The sequence below is a fragment of the Hyalella azteca genome, unplaced genomic scaffold (genome assembly GCF_000764305.2).
Source record: "Hyalella azteca isolate HAZT.00-mixed unplaced genomic scaffold, Hazt_2.0.2 contig7076, whole genome shotgun sequence".
Taxonomy (NCBI): Eukaryota; Metazoa; Arthropoda; class Malacostraca; order Amphipoda; family Hyalellidae; genus Hyalella; species Hyalella azteca.
In genome coordinates this window covers 394,164-406,897 of record NW_025937210.1, presented here as the reverse complement: position 1 = coordinate 406,897, position 12,734 = coordinate 394,164, and the positions used below count along the sequence as shown (strand labels likewise).

At 41.6% G+C, this 12,734-nt stretch overlaps 1 protein-coding gene across 1 annotated transcript; it reads right to left on the bottom strand.

Annotated features, from left to right (window-relative positions):
- Window positions 1-203: 203 nt before the first annotated feature.
- Window positions 204-2,428, bottom strand: LOC108665788 (TBC1 domain family member 5 homolog A). The gene is made up of 2 exons (XM_018152590.2): window positions 2,364-2,428; window positions 204-2,198 (listed from the first exon to the last, which is right to left on the bottom strand). Exon 2 carries the CDS (start codon window positions 2,157-2,159, stop codon window positions 1,107-1,109), a length of 1,053 nt encoding a protein of 350 aa, XP_018008079.1. The 5' UTR covers window positions 2,160-2,198; window positions 2,364-2,428; the 3' UTR covers window positions 204-1,106.
- Window positions 2,429-12,734: the final 10,306 nt, after the last annotated feature.

Genomic DNA, 12,734 nt, shown 5'->3' with positions numbered 1-12,734 from the left:
ATTTACTTATTGCCGATACGTTTCACGTTGATTGTTTAAGATCTAGGTAATGGTCATAAGTTTTGCAGTTCTTGGAGTAACTTTTTAGTACATGCATTTAGAATTTGTTTGGGCAGCAGAGATTTATGTGAACGCCTCTGGTAGGGAATGTACCGATATATTAGAGGGTACCTATCATATCATGTTGGGCATGAATGCACAAGTCACATAATACGTAACATTTATTAACCATCAACGATCCTGCCACACACAAAAATGTCAAAATGATTCTTAATCACAGAATAATCAAAGAATTATAAAGCCCTATAAGAACGGAGATTTGTAGTGCATATTAATATAAAGAAACATATGCTAATTAATTCCCCTCTAAACTTTGAAATGTAATGTATTTATGAATATATTGCATTGGAAGTTTTCCATTTCGGATGACGTTGTATGAAAGTCGTACCTGAGCTTTCTCTTAAATCTTGCAAAGGAGAAACAAATAATAAAAGTGAAACGAGCGCACTGAAAAGATAGAATTTAGAACGCATGACTTTGCAAAGGAACACAGGCCAATGTTGACAATTGAAATTATCTTTGTACTATTCTGATTACATATTTCCTGGGTTCTTCAAATAATTGACAATTTATAACCAAATAAAATATAAAAAACAGTTCAGGATATTGTACATTAAATACTTATATGATGATCTCTTTCTGTAAAGCAAAATTGACCCCATGACAAAAACTATCGCTATTTTAAATTCGATATGTTTAACTCATGAAGCACAAATTGACAAAGTTTTAACACTACTTCCTGAAAACAAAGTTAGTCAAAATTAAGGAAATTAAATGAGGCAGAAATTGAATTTAAAACAATAAGTATTTGTCAGTGACTGGGGTACACACATAGTGAATGAGCACGACTGACTAAGCAGCAGAATGAAGTTTAGAAGAGCGAGTAGATTGCAAATGGAACCAAACGGGTTGGAATCTTAAGTATGTTGCAAGTGCAGCAGAAGGTGTAGGAACCTGAGTTGATTGCACGTGTATGAGAATGTGAAAGAAGTGCCGTACATTGCAACGGCATCAAAAGGGAGACAAGCGTTTAAATGATACATTAGCTAGACTTTTAAGGGATTAACGAGACTTCCATGGCGGGAAAATCCGAAAGCCGGATTGGAGAAGTCAAAAGAATGATCACCACTGCCCTGGCTGTTGCTGTAGTCGTAGTCGTACGCATCATTTGCACCATTATCGGCATCACTTGAACCGAAGTAGTCACCATCATAGTTATTTTCAAAACGGCCATCGCTATTGCCAGAGCTAGCGTCGTAGTCGAACTCTGGGAAATCGCCATCATCGTCGAATTGTCGGGCTACTGTTCGCCCCCTAGCAGAGTTTTGGGTAGCAGAAGGTTTGGTGTCCGTGTTTTCGGAGTATACCCTCCTATTAAAGGCATTAACTCGATCATTATTAGATATTATGCTACTGGAATATGCGGTTCGTTTTTTTGCTGGGAGGTTGTCAGCAGGATTATCGGCTTTATTGTAGTAATAGATTGGCGTGTTATAATCTTCATTTATTTTGGATGGATGTTTGTCCTCGTGGTTATGCATTTTGAATTGTACATAATCATCGTATTTTTTTGAAGACCCAAAAATCGATGAATCATAATTGCTGTGATCAGTAGGATGATTTTCAGCTTTGTAAGATTTCTTGTTATCTGGATATTTGTTTGTGAACACATCGGCATTGCTGTTCTCTTTGGATTCACCAGCTGCGAACAAGTTTTCTTCAAAACTATCAGCAGGATGTTGGTCTTCATCATCGATATTTACAATGTACCAGTTTCCTTGATCGCTATCCGAAAATTCCTCAATAGTTTTCCTATTTTCGGCAAATCTGGCCTCGAGAAAATCACTTAGGTCTTCTAGGCTTATATATTCGTTGCTGAGTTGCCCAGTCTCGGCCGTTACAATGTCGCTCCTGCTTTCTGCTGCATGCAAGGAGCCTCCACAATCGTTCTCATCATCCATGTTACCGAGAACTGTACCACTTTTGGCGATAGATTTTTCATCGATGTGTCTAAAATATGCCTCGATGCCTCCAGCCGCTCTGGAATCAACCATTGACAACGATGCGGCCACAAGAAGGCACCATGTTATCGCTATCATGTTGAACTGTTTCGAAGAATTCGGGAGGTCGTTGAGATTCTGTGGAGGAATTCACGAATTTTGTTCAAACAAATCGCAAAAATTTATCCTATTTGGTAAAAGTATTTCAAAAAATGTCTCAATCTAGTTACCAATTCAAACCCGATTATTTGAGTTCATACATTACTGAGAGAACATGGTACAGCCTGGAACTTTAAAATTTACCTTTTCGATGGGCAATGCAAGCGACTACTCCTTTGACTCCGAATGCGTCGTTAGTGCCGAAAGAACCACAATCACTTCCTTTTATAGACGAGAGCTAACACTGCAAGACGTGCAAGACGCGCATGCGCGCACGGGAAGGTGGTTGCCCGCGCGAGATGCACGCTTGTGCGATTACAAAATTTTTTCTCTCTAGGATGTAATCACTGCGCATTCCAAGAACCAAGAAGGCAATGCTTGGAGAATCAAAGTATCAAAATTTAGCAGTCGAAAAAGTATTCGCGAAAAATCACCCCGAATGCCTTTTCACCGTAAATAAATTGAAGCTCAGAGTGAACAAATTAGGAGGTCTAGAAGGCAAAAAAAAAAACTATGAAATAAATTTAAAACTATAGTTTCCTTTTGTGCATACATTCCTATATATATAGCATGGCAGTAAAACTATCCGCTCATATCCCAAATTTATTCATTGTTGATTTGGAATTTGCTATTATAATTAAATAATTTCATGCCATGTCATACGCCCTTCCATCATTTTAATTTGATGCTTCCGCCATTGAGTAGTTTTTGTCTCTGATAATCCTCGCACTATGCCAATTTTGTATAGCCTTTCTCTTACAATGGAAGTTTTTTCATCTAAATGAAAGTATTTGTGATTGCTGTGCTTCGTGTCAGAACAAACGTAATATGTGCTTATTTCCGCTGCGTAGTTTACGGTCGTCACGTTTTGAGAAATCATGAAATTTCAGCATGTTTTTCTCAGATACATTTTTTTCGACTCTCAATAGCAAAGTCAATAGCTTCAAAGTCAAGAACCTTGTATAAATTATTGTTTTTAAATTAATTTTATGGGGAAAGATTGCAAACTGATTTCGCTTAAGATTTTGTTCCATATTCGTTTCTAACGGATAATTAAAATCAGTCAATCAGCAGGCCGTTTCGATTGCAAAAATTACTACTGAAACAGATTATGGTTATGACAAAATTATTCCTCAAATGAATTCTACAACCCCAAAGAAAATTCAGAATTTGAATAGAAAGTTGCTCCTGTTATCAAAATAAAGTAGGTTATTATGTTTCAACGCATCAGCTTGCCTTTACCCTTGGGGTTTATGTGGGGTTTTATATTTCTCTATCCTCGGGGTTTATGTCTAGCTTATGTGGGGGTTTTATACCTCTCTACAATAGGGGTTTATGTGACAGAAAAAATATCAAGTGAAAGTTCTGTTACTTTTCGGTTATGTTCATTGTAGTTCTAAGGCAATAACTTGACATTTTCGTTTACATCGCACGATTTTTAAATCCCCTTTGTATCTTTTTCATCCGTAGTATAAAATATAATTATTATGCCAAGGTAACTAATTCAGTCGAGGCTATAATGCACAGCATCTCTCGTGCAGTGACTCTGTGCAAGCACCAATGAGCTACTCAGTGGCCCGCAAGCCGTGGAGGAAGTGGATTAAGCCACTGCTTCATCTTCTGACACATGGATGTATGCATGAATCATCGCTGATTACGTTCACTGATAACGTCAATCTCTGCTGATACCGACCTCCACCGATCGCTATCAGTAATGCCATTGACCCCCTCATATAGATATATCAGCAAAGAATTCGATCATCTTTGTATATCGATTAGCAGTAATATCGATCACCACTGATATCGATCACCTCTGATATCGATCACCACTGAAATCGATCACCACTGATATCGATTAGCACTGATATCTATCACCACTGAAATCGATCACCACTGCTACCAGAGAAGCTACACGGGTAGCGGCGGGCTGGACTGGCTCATCATTAATCTCTATCGCAGTTTAATTAAAAATTTGCCGATAATTTCGCGGAGCTCTCGCAAAAGTACGTAAAATCGCTGCTAGATGGCGCTGCAAAAATGAGCCTCCATAAACGCCGAATAGTTTGCCGTGAAACTCATTATGGCTTCGATGAGATGAAATTAGCAGCCGATCACCGCCCCCGCCCCCTGGGAGATGGCACCGCTGCAGCAGCGTTTTTATGTGTGCGATGCAGCTGACATTAAAAAAGTTTGTCCAGCGAGGCGAATATAAAGGAACTGATAACGTAAATAACAATAGGTAGCATATTTCTGAGCCCAGCGTCTCTTTATAATATTTCTGTACTAATTCCCATGCACATCTCTCGTTTGACCATTCACACGCCAATTACCGTTTTTCACGCTTTTTCCTAGTGGCACTGCAACAACATGCAGAGTTGGTCATAGGTCAGATTGTCTTTCTCAAGTATATAGAGAGCAGCAAGTTGACCCAATGCGTCACTTCTCTCAGTATTACATGCGTTTTCTCAGTACCTTTCACTAATTCAAGAGCTTGGCATTCGAAAATTTAGGCTCTCTGTAATAGGAATACGGTGAAATTAAGATTAAAAAAAAGCATTAAATACGAGTGTCATCGACAAAGAACATGCAGTGATGGTATCGTACCATTTGACTGTATTCGTTGTCATTTCCCATTTGACCGTATTGGTTATTCTAATCATTCATCATTAGATATCATCGGCAATAATGCAGCCATAGATTGCATCGTACCATTTGACTGAAACTAATTGTTTTAATCACTTCTTATTGATTATTAACCCTTTCGTGACGGCTATGTCTTTTACAACTTTTTATTTGATTTTTTCTGTAGAATCACATTAAATTAGGACTAAATAATGCATTTCTGTAAAAAAATTATTAAAAATATGTTAATTGTAAAAATTCTATAAGCGGGACTAGAGAGTCCCGGTAGTATATGGTTGCAACTGTAGTGACAGATATTGCGACATTGGGCTGCAGCACTGTAGCGACCTTTCTGTAGCTGTTATTTGTCGAAATGTATCTTACATTCAATGCTTGGCCCTACAGGCAAATTTGGAGTTAGGGATCATAGAAATGCATCGTTATCACCAGTACATTTATTGTGAAAAATTATTATTTTGCGAAAAAAATATTAACCTAGTGTATATACGTTAGTATTTGGATATTACAAAATTCCTTTGGCAAACGAGTGTACTATCATGTAATGACATACCCTATCACAATAAACAGATGAAAATAATTAACCTATCATAATAACCAGGTACCGTATAAACAAATTCCTTTGGAGTTGAAATAGATAGCAATTACTTAAGTAGCAGTTTCTTCACTACAATTTATGGTCCCTTTATCGATGTACTACAAGCAAGCAAAAATGCAATCAGTCATTATTATCAATGGAGAAAGTTTATCGCTGATGAAACTCTCTGAAGCAGTTTCTTGCGGAGTTGCAGCAGAGATGCACTTTGCAGTGTTCACATTCTACGGCAGGTCTTGCTTCTTCTCCCTTCTTNAATTTTATGAATCTACATCGAGCGGTTAGCTCGGAGAAAAGCGTCATGTATGAGCGGATGGAAACATGTGGCAGTCGCTCAAGAATCCGCCGCATGCGAAGCCGCGTTCCTGGAGTGGTTCGAGAGTTTGGCATTAGGAGGAAGCGAAAATGTAGGCAGGATCATTTCTTGATGATCATAGTAGGTTTTTCTGCGATGGCCTCACGATGCGAAATCGTTTATAGATGTGTATAAGAGACAGGTCCCTGTAGTTAGCTGCGCCTCAAATATTGCGCTGTATGCAAGTTATGTGGTAAAATATTGAGCGGGACACCACAGTCCCGTCAGTCACGAAAGGGTTAAACGAAGTTTTGCTTATTACAACAACAACAACGCGTTTCACGTTCCCTCTACCCACTATACAGGTCACCGCCGCGATATCGTCTCTAGCTCCTCCCATCCCCCTCTCTCTCCTCGGTCATTCCCCACGAGTTATCACAGCCATCGTCCCCCTCCCCATCATTCCCCAAACTCTGAGACTCCCCAAGAATCCCCCGTTATGTCCCCCTTAGCCGTGGGGGGAGCTGGGGACGCTGGGGAGAAAATGCCAGGAATGTCGGCGATGTCGGGAATGCCGGCGATGCTCGCAATTCCAGGTATGAGGCGAGGGTCTTTGATGGAATAAACGCTGAAGACATTGCATCCAGGTTACCGTGGTGCACTGCGGTGCACTCTGATGCATTGTGGTGCGCTGCTCTGTAGTGTGGTGCACTGCGGTACAGACTACTGCCCTGTCGTGCACTATGGTGCAGACTGCGGGCTGCACTGTGATGTCTTACATGTCATTATGTAGAATAGATTGCTAAGCTAAGAAAAAACATACGTTGCATCCACGTGACGTGGATGCAAAAACATGCTGCATGGCGTCCGAAACAGCCCCTATATGCTTATGTATGTTTCGTGCAAGTGCATGTAATAGTACACTGCTCTGCATGCTGCACACGTTGCAGCAACGGTGTTTCACATATAACCTAGCAGTACTAGAATAACGTTGCTGTTAATTGCTTGTAATTAATTTTACAATAGGTATATCATTATTTTATACAGCTGATTTTGTACCAACTCTGCTTGTCGGCGGAGCAATCGAAAAGTAATAAAAAAACAATAGTAGCTCGTAGGGAAAAAAGTTGGGCTTATATTGAAGGCTTGAATGTATCATTGTCATGAAGAACTAATGAATGTTGTTCGGGAATTTAACTGAAATAAAGAACTACACGAGTTTCCTTCTATATATGGAATTACTCCAAGTTTCCTTCTGAATATGAAATCAGCGGCATAACAGTGTTGCTCAATCAATTGAGCAACCTGAACAGTGCACATCCCAACTTTTTGTAGGTAATTTTGCGCTAAAAAGACAATATAGGAGCATTGACGGTCCATGCATATATGATCTTGTTTGCACTTCGACCTTTTGATGAAGAAATATGTTACAGAATAAGAATAAACTATATTATAATAAACTATATATCAAACTATTGCGGTGTTTACAGTAAAACGTATAAAATCCCAGATTTTAAATAAATGCGAATCGTGACTCCATGGAATACAATCCGATGCGAGGAGAATCAAAAGATCTTGTGACGTTTAATCGAGGCCGAATACTCCTCGTTACCCACGACACGCGTCATTTGCCGCTCCCAAAATGTCTACATATAAGCCAATGCAGTGAAGGTCTAATCGATCTGATCCATTGACGTTTCCCGTAGAGCGTCCCAAAAAAACATCGCGGCTTAAGTGTCACAGAATTGCGTTTTCGGCGCGAATAGAGGCGCGGATAGGACAATTCCTGGCCATTGATGGCTTAATTTAGGGCGGGGAAGTAGCAGTAATGATGTCGGCGGTGATGTCGTAAAAATGTGTCCTGAGTTGCACGCTCAAAAATGTCACCCCACTTGCGGAGAAATCGGTAAGGCGGAGAAGTGGGAGGCACGGAGCGCGGGGCTGAGTTAACGACCACAGAGGCCAGGGAAGAATGTTGTGACGAAGTATAATGCAAGAACAGCACATTTTTAGTCATGAAAAAATGTTTAAAATAAAGTTTCATGAATGCAAGTTCTAAAATGTAAGTGGAAGAAGTCGGTTAGTCCCAGACAATTTTTTTTACTATCACGTTACCATACATTCGACTCTCTCCCTCGTCGAGTTGTATAGCAACGTAGTAACTTTCCTAGGACTCAGACGACAGGAACAGAGTGCATGTGGCTGACCCCTTAACCCTTCCCAGCGACACAGACAACTGGCAATTAAAATGCAGCAAAGAGCGCAAAAAGTAGCGTTTAATTAAGTGCCGCCTCAATATCCAGCGGCGGATAAAAGCGCTGCGTCGCCCTCGCCAATAATGGAAGCGGCGTGCAGCCACCGGACCAAACCCGCTTGCGGATCCCCGGCTGAACAGAGTGGAAAAGCGCAGATTTTGAGGGGGGTTTTTCTATGCATTTGGAGTGGTTCATGGTTGCAATCAATGGTGAGCGTATTATGAACATAGACAGCATGGTTGCAATTAACGTATTATTAACATAAACTATGTGGTTGCAACTAATAGAGGGCGTATTAATAATATATACCACGGTGCTGCAATTAATAGTGGTCGTATTATTAATATAGATTACTAGGTTGCAATTAATATTAGGCGTATTATAAACATTGACCATGTGAGTAGTAATTATAAGCAATGAGCGGCATTAGAACAAATTTGGTATGGCACTCAATGCCGTCTGTCGTCTTTGACGTTCGCGGTTTCAAACAATGGTGGAATAAAAACCAAACCAAGATGGTCTTCTTCAGGCCTGACTTTATTTCAATATTTTATTTCAATGCTCGTGCTTTTCGCGCATTTCTTCTGATGCCCACCCGACCACCACCGCCGTCTTGAGGGCCACTGCACAACTTGTTCCTCCTAATATAGTCGTGCTGCGCCCTCTCAAGACCTCTTGTCAATTGAGAATATCATCTGCAATTCCAATAAGCGTGATATAGCAACACCTCCTCAAGTCGCCCGCCCAAACTTCTCCAAGTTTGGGAATTTGCATATCGGACTCTGTTACTGGAGTCCTGACAGCCCCATTGAGTCATGCGAATCTTCCTTCCGCGACCTCTTCAGTGGCGGCGCTGACACAGAAGTGTCTCACTTTAGTGCCGTCGCTGACACAGAAGTGGCTCACTTCAGTGGCGGCGGTGACACAGAAGTGGCTCACTTCAGAGGCGGCGGTGACACAGAAGTGCCTCACTTCAGTGGCGTCGCTGACACAGAAGTGGCTCACTTCAGTGGGGGCGCTGACACAGAAGTGTCTCACTTCAGTGGCCTCACCGACACAGAAGTGTCTCACTTCAGTGGCATCACTGACACAGCAGTGTCTTACTTCAGTGGCCTCGCTGACACAGAAGTGTCTCACTTCAGTGGCATTATTTTTTGCCATTCCTTTACAATGTCATGGAAGTTGACTCAGGCGTAGTAAATTAAGGATTGGATTGCATATGTGTTCGACGTATGTATAATATTTTTCCTTTCACTGATGGATAGCTTATTGCATTCATAATATGGCCAAACTTTACGCTCCCATGTAACGTTCATCTCGCCCTTGCATACAGCCCTTGAATGATCGCACATCGACCCTTGATCGCGCTCGCAGCAGACAGTTCCCCCTTTCACGAGTCTTCCTTATTCACGGACCCGTGCTTTCTTCACCCATTATTGCCAGTGACCCTTCGATATATTGGCTGCATCGAGCGACGGTGCTTCTCGCTGCATTCATTAACCCACGCACAAGGCGGCGACTGTACAGCCTGTCAAGGGGCACAACGCAGATTGCCAGATTGCAATTGTCTCGCCGAATGCCTGGAACAGATTGCTGGATTTCCCTCGTATTGCTTCCATTAGAGACTAGAGTGTGAGGGGAGAGCCACGGCAGCCAGCAACATCGCATATGGGGGCAGAAACAGCTAATTCGAACCAGCAAGAGGCCAGAGCAATCTGCGAAACTTCATCAAGAGTTTTTTATTCCGTTATATATCAAGTTTCAATGAAACTTTTTCTCATTGATTCGTGTAGAAGAGGGAGAAAGCTCTTTTTTGTATCTGCTGTTGAAATTAGTGTCCAAATTCAAGTTCGTTGTGAACACGGTTATCATAAATTACTATATATTGGTGACGGTTGAGTTTAAGTCGTTCACAAGAATATCAGTTGTCAACTTGTCATGACACAAAGCAAAACCTTTAGAATAGAATAGAACTTGCGAAGCATATTAATGGATTGCGATCCGCCTCTGATTATCGTTCATCCGCCCTCATTTGGGTTACCTGATGCACGATGCTGTTGCTTGCTTCTCGCCGTTGGTAGTGTTGCAGGGGAGGTCGATCTAGAATTGTGCTCAGGAACACGTCTAGCTGTCTCTTGAAGGTCTCCAGGGTGAACTCCCCCTCTCTTAGATCCCTTGGTAGGGCGTTGAACAACCTTGGTCCTGCCACGGAGAGTGATCCTTCTCGCAGGGATTGAAATCTGACTGCGGATCTGTTACGCAGGGGAGGGAGGATGCAGTGAGTGTATGTATAGTGACGCAGTGAGTGTATGTATAGTGACGCAGTGAGTGTACGTATAATTATGCAGTAAGTGTACGTATAATTATGCAGTGAGTGTATGTATAGTGACGCAGTGAGTGTATGTGTAACGACGCAGTGAGTGTATGTATAGTGACGCCGTGAGTGTATATATATGTGTAACGACGCAGTGAGTGTATTTTCCTTCCGCGACCTCTTCAGTGGCGGCGCTGACACAGAAGTGTCTCACTTTAGTGCCGTCGCTGACACAGAAGTGGCTCACTTCAGTGGCGGCGGTGACACAGAAGTGGCTCACTTCAGAGGCGGCGGTGACACAGAAGTGCCTCACTTCAGTGGCGTCGCTGACACAGAAGTGGCTCACTTCAGTGGGGGCGCTGACACAGAAGTGTCTCACTTCAGTGGCCTCACCGACACAGAAGTGTCTCACTTCAGTGGCATCACTGACACAGCAGTGTCTTACTTCAGTGGCCTCGCTGACACAGAAGTGTCTCACTTCAGTGGCATTATTTTTTGCCATTCCTTTACAATGTCATGGAAGTTGACTCAGGCGTAGTAAATTAAGGATTGGATTGCATATGTGTTCGACGTATGTATAATATTTTTCCTTTCACTGATGGATAGCTTATTGCATTTATAATATGGCGACACTTTGCGCTCCCATGTAACGTTCATCTCGCCCTTGCACACAGCCCTTGAATGATCGCGCATCGCCCCTTGATCGCGCTCGCCGCAGACAGTTCCCCCTTTCACGAGTCTTCCTTATTCACGGACCCGTGCTTTCTTCACCCATTATTGCCAGTGACCCTTCGATATATTGGCTGCATCGAGCGACGGTGCTTCTCGCTGCATTCATTAACCCACGCACAAGGCGGCGACTGTACAGCCTGTCAAGGGGCACAACGCAGATTGCCAGATTGCAATTGTCTCGCCGAATGCCTGGAACAGATTGCTGGATTTCCCTCGTATTGCTTCCATTAGAGACTAGAGTGTGAGGGGAGAGCCACGGCAGCCAGCAACATCGCATATGGGGGCAGAAACAGCTAATTCGAACCAGCAAGAGGCCCGAGCAATCCGCGAAACTTCATCAATAGTTTCTTATTCCTTTATATATCGAGTTTCAATGAAACTTTTTCTCATTGATTTGTGTAGGAGAGGGAGAAAGCTCTTTTTTGTATCTGCTGTTGAAATTAGTGTCCAAATTCAAGTTCGTTGTGAACACGGTTATCATAAATTAACTATATATCTGTGACGGTTGAGTTTAGGTCGTTCACAAGAATATCAGTTGTCAACTTGTCATGACACAAAGCAAAACCTTTAGAATAGAATAGAACTTGCGAAGCATATTAATGGATTGCGAACTTTCACAATCCATTAATATGCTTAGTTATTTCTTCTTATTCACAAACTTTCCACTGTCCAGAAAGATCTTGAAAAACCACAAGCAGATTTTTCGTTTAAATGGTGGTGTGAATTGAACAATTTTCAAATTCGACACGTCAAAATATTACAGTGCCTCTCGAATAAGATACATTTTCAGCAGTAGTAGAAAACGTTATGTTGTCCTGTGATTTCAACGGATTACTCTAACGTAGACGGGATCGTGGATTATTTAATAAAATTTCCTGTCGAACCAATGAACAACTGTGAGAAGCAAAATATTTTCATTTCAAAGCCAGTAATGACCACTGTAGTTCCAAACGAGCCGTTAATTGATCAGGATGAACGAAATCGGATGAACGAACGAAACCAGTTATATATTTACATTCACATGTAACTTACTAAATTTTAATAACGAAGAAAGACAACTTTTGCATGGACAAGCGTAAACAAAGAAAAACTTGCACAAAGATAAGCTTGCTTCACAGATAAGCGTTAAAAAAAACTCACAACATTCTTAAATACAACAATTTATATCCAAGTCAAATTTGAAAGATAACGCTACTTGAGGCTGGGTTACTGAGTGTTGTTGCTACTAGAGACTTGTTACTTACTTGCTAAAGATGAGCTTCTTTCCTACTTACGATGTTACTAGACACGACTATTTTAACAGCTAACGCGTCACCAGAAAACCTAGGACTACATGTTCTTAGTCGCTCTATGGCGGGGACAGTAGCGTGGTGTGTGTGTAAGCTGACAAAATAATACTTTGTTGAGTTTTCCGAGATATCTGGAGCATACACCATATAAATTAGCTAAAACACATTTCAATTAAATGACTATTCACAACCTAGGCCTGAGACTCTATTATTTCACCTGTTTAATTTGATGCAATGGTTCGTTTTTAACCTATGATTCATCTGAAGCTCTGCCAACCATATCCGTGCTACCTGACTGGCCTCCGGCGCTGCGTCGATGTTTTTCAATAGGGTATCGTGCAACAAGCTTCAGGGTTAGAAGTCGTCATGAGCAGGAGCTACGTTTGCTCAGCTGC

Bases quoted from the DNA above. Each gene is read 5' to 3' on its own strand.
- LOC108665788 (XM_018152590.2), bottom strand. From the start codon at position 2,159: ATGATAGCGATAACATGGTGCCTTCTTGTGGCCGCATCGTTGTCAATG.